Genomic DNA, 25,133 nt, shown 5'->3' with positions numbered 1-25,133 from the left:
ACACACACGCCTTCACGTTAATGACACGTTTGCTTGGCGTTGCCTATAAGCATAATGCGTATAAATTAATTTACCAAAGGACGCAGCGCCTGTGGTAACATCCTGCACTAAGAGGAAAAGACTGTGCAGTGAACAGAGAGTGAGGGGGGGAGTCTAACTTTAAGTGTTGCCTCCAACAAAGACTTTTGGCTGCTTTGGTTGCTCTATAACGCTAATGAATGATTTGCATATTTTACAGCCCTATTAGTCTTGAGTGGGAGCCCATTGGATTTATCTTTTCACTCCCTCGTTGGAAGCACCACAAAGCTACAATTGCATTTTAGGTCATGTGTTGGCATCTTTTCTAATTATGAAATTTGTGAAAATGATCATCTCGATGGCAAGAGGTATACGCGTTGTTCAAATGAATTTTTCGTTTCAAGAGATCCGGATATCTCACTGGGCTGCGGCTGATGAGAGCGAGATAGCTGCAGAAGAGGAGGAAAAATTGGGGTCAAAAGTTTACGCGCTGAACAAGTCTCCGTCATCTGTTCACTCGGAGCTTGATGCCAGCCTTATAATAGCGATCTTGACTCTCCACACAAAAGAGAGAATAGCTTTGAATTACATATGTTGCACGGTGCACTCCAGGTGAACCCTGGAAGCGCGGTGACCTCGCGTTTGGAACCGGGGGAGGGGACCCCCCACCCGTCCCCGGCAACAAGATTGAGTGGCTGGCGTTTTATTAGGGCGGTTGATTGGTGAATTTCTTTTGAATAAATTGCATTTGATATGTTTAGGGACGAGGGCAAAATTTGCATTTTGAGGATTGATACTCTCGACCCGGTCACAGGGTAATGGGAAGGCCCACAGCCCCCAAATTGCGCCCCCGGACCCCTTAAAAAACATTTAGCCCTTCTCTTCCTGATCAGCTGAATAGAAGCCTTTAAAGAAAACAGAAATGGCACAGATGTTTTTGTGACTCCTAAAGAAAAGGTTTAAATATATATTTTTGTGTCAATTTGTATTTTTATTTTTTTTAACAGGCCTGCTATAGGCTATTGAAAAATAAAGTTATTCCTTAAAGCAAGGTAAATTATTGAAGCTATGGTTGTAGGTTTAAAGGCCCAGTGGGAAAAAATAGACACAAATAGAAAATATGGCTGAAAATAGAAAATGACTCCAAGAACAAAGTAATTTTGTGGATATTTTGCATAAATAAAACGGTCTCTCCTGATATCGTAGGCCTAAAACTTCCAAAATGCAAACGGTGACACAACAGACGAGTTTTTGTTTTAAAGAATTAAGACATATATAACAACCACAATTATAAAAAAACGTGCAAACTACAACTTTTATGATGAAAGGGACCAATAAAATCAGAATACATGGTCGCTTTCGATTTCAAAAAAACTTGTTTTTATTGTCATGTTGACATAAAATTCTTAGAAAAGAAACAATTTGTTTCCCAAATGACAAAAAAATCGGGACTAATTTGTGTGTAGAACCTGGACGCACAGTGCGCGGCATCCATGTGCTGGACTGGAATTTTCCGCGCTTTGCAAACGATACAAGCGTTAAAATGACCAATGTTTTAAAAAAAATTCAAAGAGCACAAATCACACGTTTGTTTTATTGAATTAAAAATAAATTAATAAAAGCTCCTTAATGAAGTTAGAAGTGGCTCAATGAGCAGCTGAATAGTTCTGAACAAAGTCACAGAGATTCATACAGGCTTTGACTTTCTATTTTATTCTATTCATTTATTTATTTATTTCATCAGGGACCAACATTTTACATGTTTTGAATTCCTTTAAAGCAAATATTCGTGGTGGTATCTGGCTTAATATCTCCTCTTCAAATACAGCATTTGAGGAATTTAATTAAAAATATATTATCTGCATGTCTCTGATAGTTTAAACAGTTTCTGCAGTCAGTCAGATGCGTTTTTACAACATTAGTTGTGTCGCTATTGTCTGAAAGTCTGTAATTCAGGCTCAATACTATCAGCAGCAACAGCTCATTCTCTTAGAGGAATAACGAAGTTTTCCACACTCGGTCTAAAGGATGTAGCTGCTTTTGCCCACCTCCTTTCTGTCCTGGCAGCCTTGAAGGTCACTGTAATTATAAAGTCTAATCAAAGTTAGCAGCTGTAGTGTCCACTTCCGTCTGTGTCAGCCTTGCAGTAATAACCAAATGGTCTAAAGGACTCAGACACGCTGTAAAAGAGAGATAAAGCATTTTATTATCAGTGTTTACCTACATAGAAATATGTCCATAAAGGTATGAAAGTTGTTTTCCTGCCCGGATCCATTGGCACATCTCGAATGCAGTGAGGATTTTTTATTCCGCCCTTCATGCAGGGACTCCGTATAGACAAGAGACCTTGTGAGAGCCATCTGCAATCTGTCACCATCGTCACAGCACTTCTCTGATAATCTAAATTTACAGTAAACTGTCAGCATGATGTATTTTGCTTAAACAGACCTTCACTTCACAGTATATGCTCTGAAAGGGAACACCGTGATCTGGCTGTTAGCTTATTTTTGCCCTGAAATAAAAATTAAAATCTCTAACACGAGCCTGTAACGTTTTTTTCCCTCTCCCACACATCAAGAGGAAAACAGGTCTTTAAATTTTGTGGAAAATTACCGAGATAGAGCAAACTGGTTTAACATGGTTTCCAGATGCTGCTGCCTTTTAACGCAACGGTCAATTGGATGATTATTATCCTATTATATATAATTTTTTTTTGGTATAAGCTCCACTGTTTGAGAGATTTCCACATGCTTTATTGCACTGTAGCAGCAACATACAGCAGCACCTTGCAGGCCGGTGTTAGATTACACAGGCGTTAGGGCTTCTTATCTAAAAGGCTTCTCTTTGCAGGACTGATTCTATTCGTGTGTCTTCATGATAATATGTTTAAATAAAGTTATTCACAGCCGAATAATAAAGACAGAAACTAGTCCGTAGCAACAAGTAGACTGACCTGTAAAAACCGAGCCGTTATTCACGCAAGGATAACTTACAGTAAGTGGATAATAGCCGAGATGACCTAGCCCATATTTATACAGGAACTATATATAATAGAATGGCAGCAGACTGTAAATTTAGATATCATGTGAAGTCGTCTTACCGCTGACATTATGTTGACATATTGCCTCTCAGGTGGTCTCTCGGCCATACGGATACAGTGGAAATATTGCAGAAAGTACATCAGCTGCCATTTCCAATGAGTTAGGTGCGAGATAGCCTGTAAGATACACAAGACAGCAGCAAGCAGCTGTGCCTCACAGCAACAATGTCCTAACATGAAGGGGGAAAAATGCATTCTGTTTTTTTTTTTCTTTTTTTTTTTGAAGAGCAGAAACAGAGGCCTTCTTTTGGTTGCTGAGTAAAAGAAGAATCCACCTGTTTTAATTCTTCAGCATCAGCGTATCCACAAATTTAAAAAAAAGAAGAATTTCACAGACGAAGCTCGACATTGTGAAAGAAAAAGGAAAAGTGTTTGATATTTACCTCTGTAGTTTAGAAGAGCACCCTTCTCCACAGATGAGCATTATCACTCGTATGGTTCGAAGTGTGATTTTCTAAAGAGTTGTAGGTCTTTTGCACATTTTAAAAAAAAGAAGTCCCCCCCGGGGACCTTCCAGGGTGCTGCTGACCCCGCGCTAAGTGCTCCCCAACAGACCCTGCAAAACTGAAGTCCAAGTCCGGGGTGAATCCCAGGTCACTGCGTCTAACAGATATGAAAATGTCGCCTCTTTGGAAAAGGGGGCACGCCTTGTTGTTTAACAAAGACTGTCAATGGGCAAGATTAATCAGAAACAAAATGGAAACGGTGTCACTTTGGGGTCAGGCAGAAGTTATCTCTGTTTAGGGGAGCGAATAGAAAAGAGGGGACCAGAGGGGAAAAAAAGGAGAAGGAGAGAAAAGAAAGCTTTCAATATTTCCGAAGTTTGGCCTCTTGTTTGTCCATGCAGGGGCCTCGTTGACGTGGACAGTGTGGATCAGCTTTGTGAAGAGCTGCTGCATCTTCAGGGGACACAGGGATACAGTGAGTCACCTCGGACATGGAGAGGAAACAGGACCTGGACGTGATGGCTGATGGCGAGGGGCACGGTCAGAGACTTTTATATTTATTCTACACCTTCTAAAACATTCAGATTCAAAAAGTAAAGGAGCAAAGCAGTTTATTTTTTCCAATTAGATTTAAATACACGCGAGAATGATGCTGAATAATCAATATCATTGTCACATTATTTGTTTCCCTAAAACAATTGCATTCCAAATTATTGTTATTAATTGTGTTATTACTTCAACATTTGTGTGCCCCTTCTCTACAAAACATTCTTTCACTCTTATAGCATATTATAGTGTTTGTGTCCAGTCTTTGCTGTTTGCAGTATAGTGGTGCTGCAGGCAGCACAAGAGAGATTCATCAAACCAACATGTTGCAGCTTTTTATTAAGGTGTTGAAAAAAAAGAAAATGTTCGTGGAAAAGCTTTTTGTATATTTCCAAACGTTCTTCAGATTTTTGGGAAACTGTGTTATATGTGAGGTTATCCGTGCTGCACAGCATAATTCTGGCTGACATCTCTTACTGTAAATGGTCTGCTCTGGTTTTAAAAATCCCACGGTTTGCTTTGGTATCAGTGCAAGATGCGTGTCTGCAAAGGGTTTGTCCAGTGTTTGGGATGAGCTTTTCAATGGAAGTTGAACACAGAAGAACTGATAATACGTGATGGTAGCCGTGCGATCAGTGTCATGTAAGTTTTAATGTGGTATTAAAAGACAAGCAGAGGCCAGAAGTGGCTTGAAATTGTTGCTATGTGCTGGCAAATTGCAGAAAACACGCGTTATTGCATTCATAACCATGAGATGAACAAAAAAAGGGGTTCACATGCACATTCGTGCAACTTGACAAGCGAGGGGTTTTATGTTTATATGTGTGTCATACGCATTAACCAGGTTTAACTGGTGCACAGGTCATATGCTTTATATGCAGGCTTGGATGTCCGCAGAGCAGCAGCTCGTCAGTGCTTTATGGTCAGGGAGGCTTGTGCACTTTCACTCTTCTTTTTCGATCATTTGAATAGGATCACATACAGCCGTACACGTTGCATTGTCTCATTAGCCTATTTTTTCTTGTCTGCTTCCTCATCTTCTTATTAGGATACAACACAGTTTTAACTCAAACCTCATATTTCTGTCACTGGTTGTCAGAAATAGTCTTTTGTTTCTGAGCAATCTGTATTTTCTCAAAGCTGGATTTTGATATTCATTTTCTGTTTCAGAGGAGGTGGATTCTTTTTTTTTTTCTTTCTTTCCCCGCACACAGGAAAGCCTCACCCACATAAGTTTGGCCTCATGCAGTAAACAAGTTAGTTGATTGGTTTTGCTTTATATACTGTGATTTAATAAGGAAAACACCAACGTAAGCCAGTCCGACCAGTGTTGGTGGTACCAATGCCATGCTTTCCATTGGTTCCTGTTTACATGATGCCCACAGGACACGCGGTGATTGGTGGCGCTTCACACGTGACCAGGCAACTTTGTACATTTGACAGGGAGTAGGAGGGTTTTGTGGAGATCAGAAAAACGACAGCGCGATAAAAATTAGTATTGTTGCACTTCACAAATTAATGACCATGAGTTCCTACTTGATAAACTCCAACTATATCGAGCCTTCCTTTCCTCCATGCGACGAATATCAGCAGAGCGGATACATCCCCAACCCTGGTGATTACTACGAGCGGCCAAAAGATACGGGCTTCCCCCATCACGACGAACCATCCTATCCGAGGTCAAACTACACAGAATCGGGCTACGATTACGGTAACGTCCCCGCCACGGGACTCGATGATTTCGGCGAGGGGCATCACGCACAACCGCAACCGGTTCCACAGAGCCACGGTCCTCGCCTCACCGCGGCCCCAGATGGTGGCGCAGGGGCAAATGCCAGCAAAGACTGCAGCCTTGCCAGTGAGGTATATCCCGGCGTACCGAAGGGCAAGGAGCCGGTGGTCTATCCTTGGATGAAAAAGGTTCACGTTAGCACCGGTGAGTTATCGTCACGGTTAAATAGCAGAACCACTGAGAAACAACCACTGGAACACACGCAAGCCTATTGAGGCAGTACTAGTAGCAGCCCTTACAACAGCAATTTACGACTATCGAGCAGCAGGGTCGGTAATTAAGCAGCCTCGTAAATTTTATTGCCTATGTTCGTCTGTCGGGGCCATGTGCCTTTGTTGGTTTTTAACCCAAACTACCTCCACCACTGGATCCGAGCCAAACTGTAATATCCAACCCCGCTGTTTTGTTAATCATTTCTAAGCTTGATCTGTCCCTGGATGCGAGTGCTTGTACACTCGGCATCTCCACATTAAGGTCATGTCCGTAAACTGAAACAAGGCATGAGAATAAGGCAAACAGAGCGGCTGCAATTTCCCACCAAATCCAGAAATGTTTAATAGTTTTTCAACCTTGTAATGCTTCCAGTGGAAGAACTATATGGGTTTGGAATAAACGCTATCAGTCTGCATGTAACACCTGCTTGCTTGCCTGTGTATGGCTTTTTCCCCCCCTCCAGTCAATGCCAGTTACAATGGAGGAGTGCCCAAGAGGTCCCGCACTGCCTACACCCGCCAGCAGGCTCTGGAGCTGGAGAAGGAGTTTCACTTCAACCGGTACCTGACCCGGCGCAGGCGGGTGGAGATTGCGCACACCATGTGTCTGTCCGAGCGCCAGGTCAAGATCTGGTTTCAGAACCGGAGGATGAAGTGGAAGAAGGAGCACAAGCTTCCCAACACCAAGATCCGCTCCTCCAGCTCGGCCTCGTCCTCAGCCTCGGGGGCCCAGCAGCAGCAGATCAAAACAGGCCAGCAGCTTGTCCCCACGCCGTGCACCGCAGGCCTATAGTGCATGAACGAACCCCCACCCCATAAAAAAACCCAATCCAGACTGAGATGGCAAATAACACAAGTGGAATTTGTTGGACCGATTCTCAGTATTTTACACACATGGTGTTATCTCCTTCACCTTGCCTCTGCCATTGGGCCCCTGTCACGTCCTTTGTACCCTTTCCCTCTCCGGTCGTCCTCGCCCTCATCATATAAGCTTGAAAATTCACCTTTAATTGCCAACGGTGGCAACTGAAGTGTTTATATATTTGTTTATTATTATGAAAGAAGGATTACGCACACTCAGACGTAGGACTTGGATCAAAATGTATCATTACAGTTAAAGTTGAGTGAGGTAAAAGTAAGTTTGAACTCGTTTTTTTCTATGTTCTGTTGGATTATTGTTTTTCTGTTTTGTATTATTGCTCATGGAGAGTTCTAATATACTTGAAAGATATTTAGCGAGACTCTATAGATGCCTGTTTAGAGAACCAGGCGGCTGTTTTAGAGGTATGGCATCGGTCAGAGTAACAGTGTAGTTTGTGTGTTTGAGTGGGTTGGTTTACTGTTGAATGTAGTCCATGTGACTTTCACATTTTAATGTACATAGACGAATCATAATGAAGGCACAATAATGAAAGCATTTCGTCAAGTAGAATTCCGTTTGTTGGTGTTGTAAGGTCTAGTTTTATTTGTGCTAGTGCGTCCCATGTTGTGCTGTGTTCTAAACTGTGAATATTTGTATGTGTTGTCTCAGTAATGACCGTTGTGATGTGTAGGCTAGTGTAGGATCAAATTGTCCTTGTGAAATAAATATGTACTTCACTTATAAGGCTGACATTGCTTTTGATATTTTGTCACAGCAAATTCAGATTTGATTTGAGCGCACCATGCTTTGTTAAAGCCGTGCATATTAACATGGCATTTAGGTGCTGCCTTTATTTTAGGAATTCCTAATTTTAGGAATTGCAATTTCAAAGTCCAACGTCATATTTTCATGCTGTGTAGTTTCATTTCAGTACCTGGAGTTGGAATTATTTAGAACTTTTTTTATTTGAAGTATTTGCATCAGTTGTGCAGTGTTTGGAGATGCGTGCGTAAAACTGTGATAGCGTGTATGAGTATTGGAAATTTACTGCACCACACTCGAGAAATATTTTATAGATTTTTTTGGTTTTATTTTATCTGAATAGATTAAAAAACAATTAACAACATTTTATGATATTTGCAAGGACGATTAACTTGTTAATCATTGCGCATCAAGTTTTCAAGTTTCTCTTTAAGTAAGATTTGTACTGAGGGGAAAAACCTTTAACGTTTTTAGGATATGAATATCATGTGCGACATTTTCAGGACTAGGTCTTTTCTAAGAAATATATCCTTATGTACAATACAATGCACGAAAAGTGTTCACATGCCAGATTCTCTTTTGTGTTTCAGTGCTGGCTGAAATTCTAATCCGTAAAATGTGGATGGATGTCATGCGTACTTTCGTGGATTTAAATCAGAAGTGGTAGAAATCTGTGAGGCAGGTATCAGCTGTTGGTTCTAAGAGTTACATGATTTGCTACTGACACGGGAATTAGACCAAACCCAGATTGTTAAATGTATCCGGCCACACATATTGTTCTTACTTGCCAGTATAAGGAAATCTCAGCCAACCTCAGTGCACCAGTGTGTGAGTGTTGGTCACTACCTGCTACATCCAAACAATAGAGAGTTCAACCAGGGGACACGGCCGGCTCTGGCCAATCATCGGCTCAGAGCACTTCTTCTGACCCCTGACCTCTCGGCACACACAATGTTCAGACCATACATCAGTGCTGAGACCTCCGCGAGCTTTTTCTTCTCATTTAAGGTTTACGCAGAGACAGCGCGGAAACAAAAACGGTGCATAGGTGTGAATCTGAGCCATGAATTTTCCCTAAATTATTCTAAGAGACAGCTCTTCTGCAATTCATCACAGAAACACCCCTGTCAGGCCGTGTGGAGAGGGCTGATATGAGCAGAGACACGCTGGAATTGTGCACGTAATTTAGTGTGATTTTCAATGTGTGTCGACATTGATGGTTTCTTCACAATATTTATGCCAGTAATTGCATAATGAATGGGCGTGCAATGCGTTTAATCGTAAATTAGATAAAACTGACGCTTGCCAAAATTCCCAGAGTTAAAATCCACAGAGTGACATGATTCACAACTTGCAGCTTTGTAGTATTGGTTGCTGCTTGTCACCGATTTATTAACTACACATGTCTGCGTACATGAAATGAAAATGAGCAAATTTGCTGCAGAAACGTTAAAGCATGCTTCTGAAAGAGCTCTTCCGCTCTGTGCAGCACTTGCTGCAGACATGGAGGTTGTGCAGAAGATGGCGTTGAGGCTGACTGGCACCGCAGACTCCAAGAAGTCCAACTAGTTAAATTACAGATTCCAAGTCATTTGATTCGCGAATAGAGGTCACTTCCAATGTACTGAAATTTTAATTCGCCCGTTCACGTGACTTGTTGAATAATGAATGCCCCGGGGTCAGAAATAGATCTGAAAATCTGCCTTATTTTCATTTGAAGTGATCCTCTGCAGGGTGCGAGTCACATCTCTTCTCCCCTGACAAAACTCTATCTGCTGGACTCAGACCGTCATGACTTGTGAGTAGATTTAGCTGATTTTCTTTTTTTTCTTCAGTTTTGTGTATATCTTTTAAAAAATGTATAAAACGTCCCAGAAGAAGAGATATTCATAGAAATTGTAATATGTATTGTAATATGACCTGTTTATTAATGTTTCTGAGGTTGCTGAAAACATATTTAGCTTATTATTAAACTCAGATAATCGTGTTTCTCTATTTTATTGCCAAACATTTTAACTGACCTTTTTATTACTTAATGTGTGGATGGATTTTTGTGCTAAAACGTTGTGCACTAAACATACTTAAATCTTGTATCATATTGAACCTTTCAGTAATTATGATACATGACTCCAGGTCTCAAGTTTTCATATTTTCCTAAATCTTTGAAACAAGACGACAATTATGATCAAATTAACCCTGCGCGTTGCCATTAAACATCTCATGAGACAAAATAATTGTGCAAATTTGTTTAAAATGAAGTGATAGTACAGACGTGGCTGTAGTTTTTTAAGATGTGGTACCCTGTAGGTGTGGCAGGAACTTTTCTGGGTGGGAAATAACGCAGTCACCTAAAACTGACATAAATAATAATACGAAAGAAACAGTCTGAACTTATTTTGGCGAGGTTTACTTCACAATGAATCTGAACAGCGAAAAGGTGATTACTTACCAATTAATCGATTCATAAATGGCAGGAAATGTATTTAAACAATAATAGCCATGCAAAGAGCTTATCTGTTGCTTCTGAAAGTTGTCAGGACAACTCAGAATGAAAGAGAGTGAACACAGTGGTCAGTTTAGACACAGGTTAAACATTAACAGTCATTAGGGTACGTGAAAATGTGTATTATTATTATTGTTATTATCAGTATTATTCTTAATAATAATAATAATAATAATAATAATAATAATAATAATATTCTATTTTGCACTTACCTCCATTTTAACTGACAGCTATTGAACAAAAGCCTATTATATGAGATCAGAGAAATTTTTCAGTCACAAAGAGTCAGTAAGTTCAACATGAAAATTAAAATATCTTTATTACAACCACCTATGCAAGCACAAATCCCCAGTCCTGGTCCGTCCCAGTGCTGCTGTGCGTCCATGAGAGATGGCTCCACTGAGCTGAAGGCGTTGAATTTCGCATTAGCCTTGATGTTGGCCGGTGTAAACCTCGCAGAAAGACTTATCTTCGGCTGTGTGTATCGGTAACCCAAGCTTGGCTGTTAAGAGCTCCGAGTGTCAACATTGTGGGAAGATATGGACCGCTGTCTGGCCAACATCCAGAGGTCTGCGCCTCTAACTCTTCTTCGCTGACAGTGATAAGGAGCCTTGATTTGTGTAAATAACTCTGATACATTTGTTTTATGCTGAAACAGATGAGATTTCAAACATAATCATTCAACTTTTACTTTTATGCAAAGGGCAAGTCTGGAAAAACTTTTTTTTTTAAGTAGGTTCTCAGCTGAGGGCCTTTGGTTTTACATTTTCTCCTTGTTTTTGTTCCTTAATGACATCCTACTCGACTCTATGTGCCTCTGCCCGGGTCAGGGAAAAGTTGAGGTGTGTTGGTTGGATTGGCCTGCACTGCACGGTCATGTCGAGCCATATAATCCCAGTGACAGCTTCGCATCTGTAGAACAAAGAGAGAACAAAATAACACATTACAGAGTCAAACATTTCGTGTAACAAAAGAAAAACAACCTCATTTTTCATAACCATGCGTCCAAAAAGCTGTGCGTAAAAGTTAACTTGTAACTCTCAACACCAATATTCCCTCCTCTTCAGTTTTAGAAGTGTTGAAGGTGAATTAATAAGAGTCCGTCTGCTTCTGTTCCTGCCTTTAAAAGTTTACCGCTCAAGTTGTAGTTTGAGAAGACAAAGGCTGGTGTGGGAGTGGGATGCTGTCCATGTCCGCCCCGAATGATTAATAGATATGGTGGGATTTTTCCACGCCCGCTGCTCGGTGTTGACGGAAAACAAGCGCCAAACGGCTCCCCAGAAGAGAGAAGCTCTTCCGGGCTAGGACTTTTGGCAATACCTGGAGTGGCTGAAGCTAAATGTTCTCCGTTGGCGCACGCGTGGCACACTCTTTAGATAGGGATTGGTTTATATTATAGTGGCAAACTACAGCAAGGTAGAGGCTTAGTCGGCACTTTAGCCATCCCATCCAGCCCCTCCTTTCTCCAAAAGCTCCAAAACTCTTCCTTTGCACAAACCTGTAATTTCTACCATCACTCAGTTGGTCATAGGAAACGCGTAAGCGCATGTAGGTCTAATGGGGGTCCTTGTACTGATCAGCGGGGTCGAGCAGCCACTCTTTGGTTACTTCACCTCTAGTTTCCGCTCACTGCTGACTGACACGCAACCCTCACGACCACCAGGATGCACACACGCCCTCCTTATGTCGGACAGGTAAATGTGTGACGTTGTGTTTCAATTTAGCCAGCAGCATGCAGGCTTTTGCTGATGGAGAACCAGAGGCTGACTAAGTGGTACTACAGCCGAAGTCTGACAATGAGGACGGGGGGGGCGATATTGAGTTGAGTTCCCAGTAATGCATTCTGCAGCCCCGGCTGTGCTGTAGAGAGAAAGGAGAAGAGGTTTACTGGTGTGATGAGTAATCATTATGCCACTCTAAATGGTATTTTGTGGGGAAAGCCCTCTCATTCTCGCATAGTACTAATTGTCGCGCTGCAGTGCAAAACACTCCGCTTTTAGCCTGGCTCAGAGCCGCGGCTGCACTTGAAACTCAGCATAATACGGCAGGATTAGCTCTTTCAGCCACTAACAGGCACCAAATATATGGCACTTTAAAACTGACAGAACAGTCTTTCCCTCTGAATGGGCGACACGTGGAAAAGCTGCTTCTCTGCGAGAGACTTGCTCCTCTGCCAGATACATTGCAGTGTCACATACCCCTCTTTTTTCTCCCTCCAAACTGATCCGTTTCTCCTCAGGGGCAATGACTGCCTCCATTAATGATTCACGGGCTCAAATAAAAGGGATTTAAGTTGACGTTGCGTCACGTGAGCGGAGCGCATAATACTGCGCGATGTTATGGCACGGGGAAGAAAACCGGAGCCCCGGTCTGGCCATATGATGCTGATTATATGCGGGTTACCCCCACTTTCCGTGAGGGGAGTCCGGGCTGTGTAGTTTGTTTATCGAGGGGAGAAAAAAGAAAAGAGAGGCAGACTGAAAGACAGAGGATCCCGGGTTTGTGGATGTATTATACTGCTGTCACGGACGGATATGTTTTTCCACGCGGACAGAGTCAGAGCCCGAGCTTTGGGAGGATGGATTTTATTTTGAGGTATTTCCGCCGATTGTTCATTACTGTCGTGAGTTATTGCTGCGCGAGGCAGAGGTCAGTAAAGAAGGTCCAGGGTTTTCGCAGGGCTTGAAAATGGACAGGTAGCACGAAGCTATTGATATTCACCTATGTGTTATTAGCCCAGATTCATCATAGTTAATCAAGCAAAACATAAAAACAAAATGTACACACACATCATATGTAGGCAACCATTTAAGGATTTGTCAGGGCCATTGACGTGGAGGCGTCGTTCAGTTTTATGCTTCCCATGCTAAACATTATAATAAATCCAGTATTACTTTCGTAAATGTACATATTTTTTTCTAAGCACATCTTTAGTATCATAAGCAGCTATTTGGATAAACAGGCCTGTATCACCGTTTGTAAATAAAGCGGCCATTTAAATATCGGCTTCCAAGAAAAACCCAAACAAAGCGCGCGGCCGCTCCAAGGTGCAGCCTGTCCTATAAAACAAACATCTTGTGTCTTTACGTGTTTTGTTTTGTTTTGTTTTTTTTGCGCAAATGGTACATCAAGATGAGCTCCATTAAAAAAAAAGGAGAAAAAAAGTAGGGGAAAGCGGTGGGGCTGTGTCGCTCCGCCAGGGAAACGAGGATATAATGGAAGACAGAGTGCCATCCAGGACCGTGCTGCCGCGCTGAGGTCACGGCGCTCCTGCTTGATTTATGGGCACGGGGACTTAGGGAAGATGGTGCGCAAGAGCTAATGACTATTCGATCCGTTTGTGGAGAAAATGCTCACCGGCCAGCAGGGAAACAATAAACATGTTATTTACATAGGCCCGTTTGGATGTTTTTTAGTGATATTACGCTGATAGGCAGCAACATTTTGGCTGCGATGTTGTTTTTGTCTCAGAATAATCTTTGCGTCAAGGCTTCAGTTCATGCATTTTGTTTACTGGTTTGATAGTCTTGTGTTTTCTACGGATGAATTTATTTTTGGGTGATGTTTTGTTGCAGAATCTTAAAAAAGAATGTTGGTTTTACGGTACCTGGAAGCAGTAAAGATAATTCTGTTTTAATACAGACATGCATCCTATTGTTAAATGTAAAAATTTGACCCATTTAATTATTTTTAAAAAAATGTTTGCATCGACTTTTATCAGTATTGGGTTTGCAGTTTTTTGCAGGACGTTTCTTTCTGCGCCATTTAAACACAGGGCCCGAACAATTATGCGTAGTAACAAAAGTCTTATTTTTTACAGTCCCATTTCTAACTACATAAAGAGCGCCTGTTTGAAAATAAAATTCGCACTAATATAATTTACAGAACACGTTCAAAGGTTGTATTATCTCATCTTATTTGAAAAATATCTATTCCATTCCTCGTTGCAGAGCTAAGTAAATCCAGGCCATCGCAAGGTCTCCGAGACACCTTGAACTGCCTTCGGTAAGTCCATATATCTTTATTGATTTGTGTTATGAATGCTTGATGGTGATATCCTTTTTCAATTTCTAATAAGTACCACACACGCCCACCAAAGCACTGGCAGGGACAGAGGAGCAGCCCGTGGCTTGCACACTTCCTTGCAGCAGCAATATGACCAGCCCGTGAGCAATAATTCCTTCTTCTCTTCCACTTGTCTTTGTGGTGTAATTTGTCACTATAAAAGTGACGAGGGGAATCGCAGCTCTTGGAGCGGTGCCTTACTCCTTTCAAAAACTACTTTCTGTGAAAGCCATCTGCTTGTAGCAGCCATAGTTTACTGCACTGGAGTTTTACAAATGTGCTTTCTTTCATCAACATTTAAGATTTTTTATTTTTTTTCCTTTCTCCCACATCATTTTTATTACGCACGGCAGCAGCAGCAGCAGCAGCACAACCACCACCTTACTGACATTTAACCCTCTGCTCGGGGCCAAATTAAAGAGAGAGACGAATCAGCATTTTAGCAAAACACAAAGAAGTAAATAATTATACAATGGGACTACTCTGGTTTGGAAAAGAAAAAGCCGAGTTAGCTAAAAAAAAATCCTCACGCGTGAATTTTTTGTCCCACTCACTCTCCCACGCCGTCCGTGTGTTCTACCTTTCTTTCTTTTTTTTTTTTTAACTGTGTCATTCAGTTTTGTCCCAGAGCCTGAAATCGGCAGAGAAGCTGCAGCTCTGGACGTGTTTACAGCTCGGGGAAACCGACAGGACATAAATCTATTTTTTTTCATGCTTTCTCTTTCGCTGCAAAAGACAGCATTACCATGCAGAGGGATTCCCCTTGCTGCCGGCTCTCTTCTCCCCTGCTCCTCGCTGCATGTCCTCCGCTTTGCCTTTTGGTGATGAAACTTCTTCCCATTTTTCACACCCTGCTCCTGGTGGGGTTTTCCCTTGATATATTTCGAACAAGGCTGTGATCTGAGGTTGTTGTTCTTTCTCATCTAAAAAAATATATATATATATATATTTATAAAATACAAATATGTTGTATTCTTCATGCAAGAAGCCGTGCAGGCAGTGGAATACCTGGCGCAGAAATGAGAACGAATGGCTCGTCCTTCTGCCAAAAGATTGAGGATTGTCTGCAAAAAATGCGGGTTAATGATTAAGCTGTGCATAGAAGCCCTTTATGTCCCATGGAAATGGAAATGCAGCATGGTCAGCGCCTTATTATTCCTTTGTATTCTCCCCTCTCTCCAACATCTCATCCGCTGGGCTCATAATTCCATTGCAGGACGCGGAGTAAATAATAACAAAAAGATTTAAAACACTTAAGGGATGGACTTCCATGCTATTTGTAACGAAGTATTATTATTTTTTTCTAGACACACTACCTCATTTGGTTGGGGGAGGAGGAGAGGCAGCCACTTGATTTGAACTGGCTTTCCAAGGCGCTACTTCATTTGCATAATTTTTCTTGTCTATGGTGACGCTCTGGTTCGGGGCAGTTCACTGGTGTCTGCATGGTACTGGTGAAGGATCACATAGTCCAGCATAGCCTTGGCTGAGTTTAATATTGGTATGAAGCCCTGGCCATTGCTCTATAGCATGACGATAAATTCAATCTTGGGGCCAGATAACTCTTATCTCGCTGACCCGACTGCTCACGCCTGCTTTCGTAATCTCGGTTTACCCATCCACGTCGAGTAGGGAAAAAAAGAAAAGGAAAGGGGTTTCTTTCTGCTCTTCCCTTTTTTGTTGTGGCTGCTAATGCCTGGTGTATGGCAGGGCGCAGTCTGCTGCCGCTTCACCCAGCCAGCCCTGCCTTTAAACTTTTCTCTGGATTACTGCTTTGATCGATTTCGTCGCTGAATGAGAAAATATTGCTCGGTGCTCTGCATTCGTCGTCAGAGGATAAGGTAAGCAGGCCAGAAATAGGCTCCCTCGGTTGTAAATGGCGGAGTTTGTGTGTCGCGCGGTGATTTATCACCGTATGACTTAGATCTCGGTTCAGGAAGAGTTCACACACACAGTCAGGCAGCCAGATTTCTCTAACTTGGAGCAGAGGGCTGCGCAGAGAGCTCAAGTCTGTCTTTTGTCTCTCTTTCTCTGCCATTTATGACTATCGCAATGGGCTCGCCTGGAGATATACACCACAAAGCTTTCTGATATCTTTTCCAGGTCATCATGAGAGCAGATACAGTGAAGACACCTTCTTTCAGTCTGCGGTTTAGCTGCGTTAAGGGCAAGCAGAAGGCTCATTTTATACTGATTTGCTTCTTGCTTTGCACGGCTGCACAAAACCCAGTGTTGCTCGACATTGGTCTCTCACTTCTTTGTGCTCCTTTTATGAAAATGCATTCGAGTTATGCGCCTGCTCTTGGACTATATCCATACCTTTGGAGTGTGAATTAAACAACTAATATTTTTATTGCAGCTTACAGCCTAACGTCGTTCCTGCTGAACTCAGGTTTTACTGTCAGACACAACCGCCAAGACCTTTTAGTTTCAGGAGTTAAAATGTGAAGTTAGGACAAATAAGTTGGAATCACTTTAGATTTTATTTAATTTAAAAAATATATATACATGTGTATTTTTTTCCCTTCAGATAATCTGCTGCCTTGACTGGGGCGACGGGCAGACAAAAGAACTGCATGATTTCAGAACCAAATAGCGGACGGGTTTAAGTTTTAGCTGTATTGAAATTTAAAGACTTTTATTTCAGAGTGTTGCATATTATTATTATTATTATTATTATTATTATTATTATTATTATTATTATTATGCATTGTACTCTACTATTTATACTTGTTTTAGTCAAAACACAAGGAGTCCACATTAAACATTCCACTATTTCATTAGCAACGTCACATTATAAAAGATTTAATCAAAGTGACCTGTGGATCTGTGTCTGCTATGGTTAACAGTTTCCCCCAGTAATGTTTTAGAGGCGGATTCCCATGGTTACCTGTGTGAATTATGGTGCTTTAGCAGCAGGCTCCGGGTGTGCCATCTCCGGGTTTCTGTCTGCCTGAGTACCGGGCTTGGCTGCTCACCGGGTCGCTCATTCCGAGCAAGCCGTACCGGCCCAATGACCCCCATATATCACCGCGACGGGCCGCCGCGTAGACAGCACCGACAGCAGCCATTATTATAGGCCTGCAAGGAAAAGTTCACTTCGTGGTCATGGAGATGCACGGATGCCCGCCCGGTTTTTCAGGTTTCCTCGTGGCCCTTCCATTTATCTTGTAGCATGCAAAGAAAAAAAAGAAAGAAAGAAAAAAGAGAAAAAAGAGAATGAGGTTGTTTATGCTTTGCGCCAAGTGGTTGTTACTGAAGGAGGATATTCTTTTAACTAATACTGGAAAAAAAAAACGTTTGTGGGCCACGGGGAATGTTTTCACCTGCCACAAGGAAATTAGATACACTGTTGACAGCCCTGTTGGTAGAATAACAATGTAAGAGAAATATTATTTTCCTGTGTGGTAGCCTGCTAATAAGCTTTTCCTACAGCTCCCCTATTTTTTTTTTTTTACCTGTAGCCTTTTCTCCATAAGTTGTGCTGTAACTCTGTATTCAGTTTCATTGTTAGTAGGCTCAGAGGTTTAAAATGTCATGCAGTTTCTTGTTAGCTCCTAAAATTGATTTGGCAATCTGAAATGCTTTTGAAAAGGTTTTTTTGTTTTGATGTTGTTTGGCACAGATGGTAATGCAAGGTTAGTGCGTGCCCTGTGTAAGCCATAAGGTAAACGGTAATAGTCTACAGAACTGTTGGCCCTATCTTGCCTCCATAGTCTCCAGTGTCAGGCCTGTATTGAAAAGTAAGATGGATCGCCACCATTTCTTCTCCTCACAGTGCTTCTTGTAACCCTAGGTTCACCCGAGGAGGCCATTGGCGGAGAGGCGTCACGTGACCACGGGGTGCCAATGTTATTCTACAAGGGTGTCAAGACCCTGTCAGTTTCTGAAATAAATATTGGGAAACGGCGAGATGCAAAAGGCAACCTACTACGACAGCTCCGCAATTTACAGTGGCTACCCATATCAAAGCGCAAATGGCTTCAGTTATGATGCCAATCAGGTCCAATATCCCCGGGCCTCTCATGTGGAAAGTGAGTACCATCGACCTGCCTGCTCCCTGCAGTCTCCTGACGGCTCCGTGGCTCTGCAGAAGCCGGGGGAGATGGCGGAGAGCTGCGACAGGACCACAGCAATTCAGGCGGCGCAGTCCAAGGTTCATCCCGAAAGCAATCAACCGCCTGTGCCGGTGTCAGGCCCACCCCCTCCTTCACAATCCCCCGGTGCTATCAGCCAAAACACAAGCAACGGGTCCAACCAGCCCAGTGCTAAGAACGGCTCCCCGACCTCTACTGCTCGCAGCAAACAGATCTTCCCCTGGATGAAGGAATCACGTCAGAACACCAAGCAAAAAACCACAAGTAGCTCCAGTTCAGGTACTTTCAACTCTCCAAGAGGTCAACACACACACACACACACACACACACACACACACACACACACACACACACACACACACACACACACACACACACACACACCTTGATAGCGTCTGACCATAAAGTTACATAAGTTTTGTTGAGGGAGGACACAATACACAGGAGGTTTGGGTGGGTGGGCAGGTAAGGGGTTAGGAGGGAGGGGTAGGCCAACAAGACAATACTGTCTCTGGGAAAAACCCTTATCACAGATAACAGAGCATATGGACAAGTGCTACTTTTACTGTAATCACGTCTTTTATGTAAATCTAAAGATTTTGTCAAATCTTATTGCCAGTTTTCCAAAATGATACCCTAAACATTACATACTATCACTGTATATTGCAGACTGTAGAAGAGTCCCGTGCCTCAGCACTGGAAGTAGATTCCGCCATTTGCTGTCCCTGTGCCCTGAAGCTGACCTGTCTCTACTGTAAACACGCATCTCCACTGATCACATAGTGTTCCCGGAGAGACAACAAACAAACACGCACAACAGTTGTTCAGTTTGTCCTGCTGTTTTTATTAGAGGGAAGCTTGGTGGGTCAGTGTGTGTGGGGGGTAGTTGGCGGTTGTGATGGGGGGGTTTGGGTGTGTTTATTTATATAAATCCAAACTTTTAAAAAAAATGAGAGATAGTCATTTCCCATGACCTCCGTATTTAGTAAATTTTGTGGGTAACATTTCAATGAAGGTGCAGGTAGTAATGCAATGTTATGCTGCTTCATTTTGATTTATGTTTGGGAAGGCGTTCTCGTTAGTTTTTCACAACCCGTGAAAGTGGTAACATTATGGAAGGCCCTTTACGCACGTTTTACGCAAGTACGAAAACCAGATACTGATGTTTTCAGGAGAGGAAAACCTGGTGGGTCAGGATGTGGAGTCTGTGTTTCGGGGGTCTTTATTTACATACCGCCAACTTAAAAATTAAGAGACGGCCATCATCCAATGACCTTTTCGTTTGTAATTAAGTGGGTAATTTTCTAATTAAGTTGTGGGTTTCCTACAGTGAATGTTTAAACCCCAAAGGAAGGTGGCGCCTGACATTTGATTTATTGAAGATTCATGTTTAGGGAAGGTCTCTGATTAGTTTTTGACAACACACTGAGCTTCTAAAATGAATGGAAAACCTTTTATGCACGTTCGCAAACTCCATCCTGCTGTTGGCGGGTCAGTGTGGCTTGGGGGTATATACTTGCACAGAGCTAATCTATATATTCAGAGTTGTACATTTCCTTATTACGATTATATTTTGTAAATTAATTGGATATTTTTCTAATTAAGTCAGAGGTAGTCGCTTACAGTAAGAGCTACGAAAGTGAAACAACATGGCGCCCTTCACCGTGATTTATGCTGGGAATATATAGAAGGCACGTACGCACGCCAAATTCTGCTGTTTTGATTAGAAGAACGCTTGGATGGTCAGGGTGGGGGTTTGTGTTTGGAGGGGGTTTATTTACACAGAGCCAGTCTAAAGATCCAGAGATGCTCGCTACTCATGACCCTCTCGTTTTGTTATCCATTAGTAATTCTCTGATTAAGTTATAGGTAGTCTCTTACAATGAGGTTTGAATATGCGAAGCAGCGTGAGGGTCTGGAAGAGTGTTTTTATTCGTTTAAAGAACACGTTGAGGTGCTAACATTTGAAAACTGCATGAAAAGCCTTTTACGCACAGTAATCCTGCACAGTGCACAAATCTTTCCCAAATCAGTCTCTTATAACTTAAACCTCATTTTAAAAAATAAATTCATAAATATTATTGAAATAATTATCGTTAGAAGTGATCACCCTGCCTACATGGGTATCCCTCCAATGCCACGTGCTGGCGCTTTCATGTCATAACCTAATGGGTCAGGACGTGTCATGCTATATGCCTTTCGCTCCAGGTTTGGGCGACAGGTAGTGAAATTTATTAAGTGTTGGCTGTCTGCCACAACGGTAAGCAGACCAACACCTTGCTATTCTGCAGCCAGGCCCCAACCTCGTGGAAGGGGGAGGCTTATCAGAGAGGGCAAGGCGAGCTGCTTTATACACCCCGAGGAATACATAATGCTTGTGTTTGCATTACGCGTGTGCCTCTGTGTGACTACGGGGCAAGATGAGGGTCAGAATGTTTTAGCAGGAAATCTGAGGTTACCTGGGCCCATATCAGATATTGACCTAATATTCTCCAGTTACTCTTTTTTTTTTTTTTTTTTTTGCTTTGCAGTTAGTGTAGCGTACACACAGGCGCAGTGTCCATACATTGATTGTTAATTGTCTTATGGAGCCCTGATGATAACCCCTATGCTTATGCAGCAGGGAGCAGATTTATCAAAATGTTGAGATGTTTGCAGCACACACACTCGCGTACATGCACATGCGCACGTTAAGGAAAACGAGGAGGAGGTGAGAGAAAAGGAGTGGATGAAAAAAAACCTCTAATGTGGTGGAGCAGGGCATATTTATCTAGTCAACTGTTCCCCGCCCCCTCTTGATGGTGGAGAGTTTTGTTATCAGCTGTGTGATGTTGTCACACGGTTTTGCTTTCACTCTCACTTTCCTGTCTACTGCCTCTGTACCTCTCTATCTCTCTCTTTCTGTCTGTAATGGATTACTGATTGACATCCTCCTCTCCTCCTCCCTGACAGTGGAGAGTTGCCCCGGAGACAAGAGTCCTCCGGGGTCAGCAGCATCGAAGAGGGCCCGGACAGCTTACACCAGCGCCCAGCTAGTGGAGCTGGAGAAGGAGTTCCACTTTAACCGGTACCTGTGCAGACCCCGGAGGGTGGAGATGGCTAACCTGCTCAACCTCACTGAGAGACAGATCAAAATCTGGTTCCAGAACCGCAGGATGAAATACAAGAAGGATCAGAAAGGCGTCGGAATGATGCCTTCCCCTGGTGGACAGTCCCCGCGGAGTCCCGTGGGCCCGGCCTCCGGTGGTGGCGGCGGAGGAGGCGGAGGATACCTCAACTCTATGCATTCTCTTGTAAACAGTGTACCTTATGAATCCCAGTCGCCGACGTCTTACAATAAACCTCATCAAAATGCATACGGTATGGCCACGTCATATCCCCCTCCTTTGAACAGCTCCCTCAACAACTGCCCGCCCTCCCAGAAGAGGTATCCCGGGACCGACTCGGCCACGCCCGAGTATGACGCGCATCCTCTCCAAGGAAATGGCAACTACGGGACGCACATGCAGGGCAGCCCCGTTTATGTCGGCGGAGGGTACATCGACTCAATGCCCAATTCTGGGGCCTCCGTTTTCGGTCTGACCCACCTCCCGCACCCGCCGTCCGCAAACATGGACTACAATGGAGCAATCACAATGGGCAACAGTCAGCATCACGGAGTGTGTGATCCGACACCGACGTACACAGACCTAACGCCGCACTACTCTCAGGGAAGAATCCAGGAAGCGCCCAAACTGACGCATCTGTAGCGGTGGCGCTGCCCGGATCACTCCGCCCATTGTCTTACCCACCTCCAGACACATTACTGCTTTGTTTCTGCGCCTCCTCACGGCTTCCACCTTATCTCCGCCTTTGTTTATGTTCTCTATAGTTTGATGTGTGAAGTAGCGTAGGATAAATAATCACGACTTGCTTGAATTTTTCTCTATTTGCTCGTGTCATTGTCTCACAAAGACCTTTATCTGGGCTATAGGACGTCTAGAGCGGGAGGGAGGGGGGCACAGTACCTATGTGCATAAGCCTATTTAATCTTTTTTTTCCTCAAAATCTTGTTTTAAAATTGAAACTCAAACAGGGTATTATGAACGTATGCTATTCATTTTTTAATGTGAATTTGTCCGTCTTTTATTTATCCGAAGTTGAAGAATTGTGTTTTGCATTTTGTTGCACTTGTGAAAGGATCGTTCAAGCCACGAGCTTGGATTGTGAGGGAAATACATTTTCAGCCACAACAACAACAACAACAACAACAACAAGGGTCAGGAGCTTACACGCAACCTCCCTTGCTTGTGTTTTGTTCTATTGGACTTTATAATGTTATTTATTTGTTTGGTGTAAAGATGAAAGAGTCCTTTAGTATTATTTGACACCCATGCGATCTTTGTGTGGGGAGAAGGTTGGTGGATATTAGCGTCTCGGCCCTTTCCCAGCCCATACATGTAGCCTGCAGAAGCAGCAGCAGCAGCTCACCATGTTGCTATTATAGCCTATGTTTCCATTTTTTTCTTCTTCTTCTTCGAGGAGGTGTTTTATTTTCTCAGCGAATGTAAAATCAATCAGTCATGCAATAAGGGTGGAAAGAAGGACACACGTTAGCAGTCTCTTTATTGAAGAAAAAAGAAAGAAAAAAGAAAGAAAGAAAGAAAGAAAGAAACGGACATCATCCATTTTTCTTTCGATGTCATACATTCCATGCTGCTCCAGTTCGAAGAAATAAATAAAAGAACTGAAATATAATTGTAGCATATCCTTCAGTTTTAATTTAGAAACATCAGAAGCATTTCACGTGATCACAAAATTAAATACAAGGCAGTTTCTTAAATAAAAACAACTTTTAAAAAACACATTTCTAGTTTTGCTATTATTACATTTTGTTATTGTTGTTATAAATTTCATGATAGTATAAAATTATCAAGGTGATAACACAAAAGCAATTGGCAGTAAATTAGAAGCATAGCAAAATACTAATAATAAACCATAGATGGCAATTGGTAAATGTATGTTAGTTTATTATTTATGCATCAAAATAATATGGGATCAGAGATATAATTAATAACCAATAGCATCAAAGTAAAGGGCCGCGGATAAAATCAAACGCTGAATAAAAGCTACTTGATTTTTTTTCCCCCCTCCCTCCTCTTGATTCGACGTGAAGAAAACTCTCGGGTGGCCTTCTCCCCTCCTCTCATCTGCGTGGGCACATCCATAATAATAAAAATGTCACCCAGGCCTTTCTGGAGATTCTGCAAGAAGACAACAAGCTAAATGAGAAAATCGTTTGGAAAATAATTCCCTGATATGATCAGTCAGTCAAATGCGGTCAGAGAGGATGCAGGCTGAACTGGAATCATAACGGGATCTTATTTGTCTCATTATTCTCCAGATTTGCGGATGTCAGCGTTAAGCCGGTTCAACAAGAAGCACCTCGGTTACGAGGATGGTTACAGAAAAAGGAAATGATCAGTGGCAAGCTGAAAAACCGACGATGTATTCCTCTCTGTGTATTTTTGCTAAACTGAAAGGGTTGTGTAGCAATGATCATACATTTAAAACATAAAAAAATGTGTATTTCTTTTCTTTATTTGCAGTAATTTCCTAGTATTTATGATTTTTCAAAATACAACTCAAACACGTGAAGCTGAAATGCTCATATTGTTTTGTAATTTACTAAAATTTTCTGGAAAAAAATTGCATTTTTTAATTTTTATTTTAATCATGCTCAGAGAGTTTTCTGCCTTTCTCCTCAGATCATCTAAAACCTTTTGTGCCATGATCAATCTTGATGATTATGTTATGCCTTTGTGCAACTGCAGTATTATTTGTTCTCACTGATTTTGCAGCAAGAATTCATTTTCAGCCCAATCTGATTGATATAAGAGGGCATGGACATTAGGAGCCCTGACATATGGTTAGCAGGGAAACCTAGAACAATTGAACCATGGTGTGTCATAGCAAAAAAAAAAAAAAAAAAAGCTGATGCACTGTGTATTTCTGCATCCAACACAGGCAGACACACACGCGCGCGCGCCCACATGTGCACACGCATGCACAGCGAGACACTGATTTGACCCATATGTGCCATACACAGGTAGCCCATAAATAACGTTTTAGCCGAAACTGGGATTTGTATTTCTTTCACAGCATTTCCATCCGTGGGAAAGTGCTCCTAAATCAATCCTGCTGCAGAGACAAGTGTGTAGGACAGGCTGGGGTCCACTAAATGCCGCCACCCACTCCTTTCCTTGCACACAAAGCCTGTGCGTAATTCCAAAAAAGCCATCCATCTCTTCCCCTAGCAACTCTGTCCTTCACCACACAGTCTGCTCCGCGCACAAACCTGCATGTCCACCGAAACAAAAAAAAAAAAAACAAAAAACGTGTCGTTGTGTAAATCGTATTCACACTTCAAAGATAAAAGCCAGGTGGAGAAGCTGTTTCGCCCTGTACTCACCGATGGCGCATTGCCGCCTCCTCAGAAAAGGAAATGGTCGCATCTTGTGTAGCTGGATTCTTATTTATCTTTTAAAACGTCCCTCCAGCGACAGCCCGGGTATAACTGCGAGCAGAAAATGGTTCTAATCTGAGTGGCCAGTGTTTCTCGGCGCTTCCTGGCTGCATTTGATCCGGGGGAGAGTTAGAAGCCTTAAATGTGTTGTGAGGGCACCGAGCTGTCAGACCTTTTGGCGAGTAAGATTGATCGCGCACAGGCTTCCAGGACTCTTTGTTTGGT

At 42.5% G+C, this 25,133-nt stretch overlaps 2 protein-coding genes and 1 long non-coding RNA gene across 8 annotated transcripts; 2 read left to right on the top strand and 1 right to left on the bottom strand.

Annotated features, from left to right (window-relative positions):
- Positions 1 to 3,982: 3,982 nt before the first annotated feature.
- hoxa3a (homeobox A3a) lies at positions 3,983 to 24,820 on the top strand. Of its 6 annotated transcripts, none has more exons than XM_041052830.1 (4): positions 3,983 to 4,104; positions 14,192 to 14,246; positions 18,103 to 18,682; positions 21,356 to 24,820. In XM_041052830.1, the coding sequence occupies exons 3-4, from the start codon at positions 18,220 to 18,222 to the stop codon at positions 22,150 to 22,152; spliced, it is 1,260 nt and encodes a 419-aa protein (XP_040908764.1). In that variant the 5' UTR covers positions 3,983 to 4,104; positions 14,192 to 14,246; positions 18,103 to 18,219; the 3' UTR covers positions 22,153 to 24,820. The 6 variants fall into 6 exon arrangements, with proteins under 6 accessions (XP_040908764.1, XP_040908763.1, XP_040908762.1 ...); XM_041052829.1 differs by lacking the exon at positions 3,983 to 4,104 and adding an exon at positions 11,764 to 11,935; XM_041052828.1 differs by lacking the exon at positions 3,983 to 4,104 and adding an exon at positions 12,493 to 12,836.
- Positions 5,567 to 9,781, top strand: LOC121191609 (homeobox protein Hox-A4). The gene is made up of 2 exons (XM_041052835.1): positions 5,567 to 6,046; positions 6,579 to 9,781. Exons 1-2 carry the CDS (start codon positions 5,629 to 5,631, stop codon positions 6,905 to 6,907), a joined length of 747 nt encoding a protein of 248 aa, XP_040908769.1. The 5' UTR covers positions 5,567 to 5,628; the 3' UTR covers positions 6,908 to 9,781.
- LOC121191612 lies at positions 10,542 to 15,693 on the bottom strand. Its single transcript, XR_005895125.1, has 3 exons — positions 15,315 to 15,693; positions 15,052 to 15,229; positions 10,542 to 11,153 (listed from the first exon to the last, which is right to left on the bottom strand). It is a non-coding gene; the product is annotated as an uncharacterized LOC121191612 (long non-coding RNA).
- Positions 24,821 to 25,133: the final 313 nt, after the last annotated feature.

This window comes from Toxotes jaculatrix, chromosome 13, assembly GCF_017976425.1.
Source record: "Toxotes jaculatrix isolate fToxJac2 chromosome 13, fToxJac2.pri, whole genome shotgun sequence".
In the NCBI taxonomy this organism is placed as follows: Eukaryota; Metazoa; Chordata; class Actinopteri; family Toxotidae; genus Toxotes; species Toxotes jaculatrix.
Note: the sequence above shows the minus strand (reverse complement) of the source record. Positions and strands in the feature narration are given on the sequence as shown.

Bases quoted from the DNA above. Each gene is read 5' to 3' on its own strand.
- LOC121191609 (XM_041052835.1), top strand. From the start codon at position 5,629: ATGACCATGAGTTCCTACTTGATAAACTCCAACTATATCGAGCCTTCC. The intron at 6,047-6,578 runs GTGAGTTATCGT...CCCCCCCTCCAG, and splicing joins AAAGGTTCACGTTAGCACCG to TCAATGCCAGTTACAATGGA.
- hoxa3a (XM_041052830.1), top strand. From the start codon at position 18,220: ATGCAAAAGGCAACCTACTACGACAGCTCCGCAATTTACAGTGGCTAC. The intron at 18,683-21,355 runs GTACTTTCAACT...CCTCCCTGACAG, and splicing joins CACAAGTAGCTCCAGTTCAG to TGGAGAGTTGCCCCGGAGAC.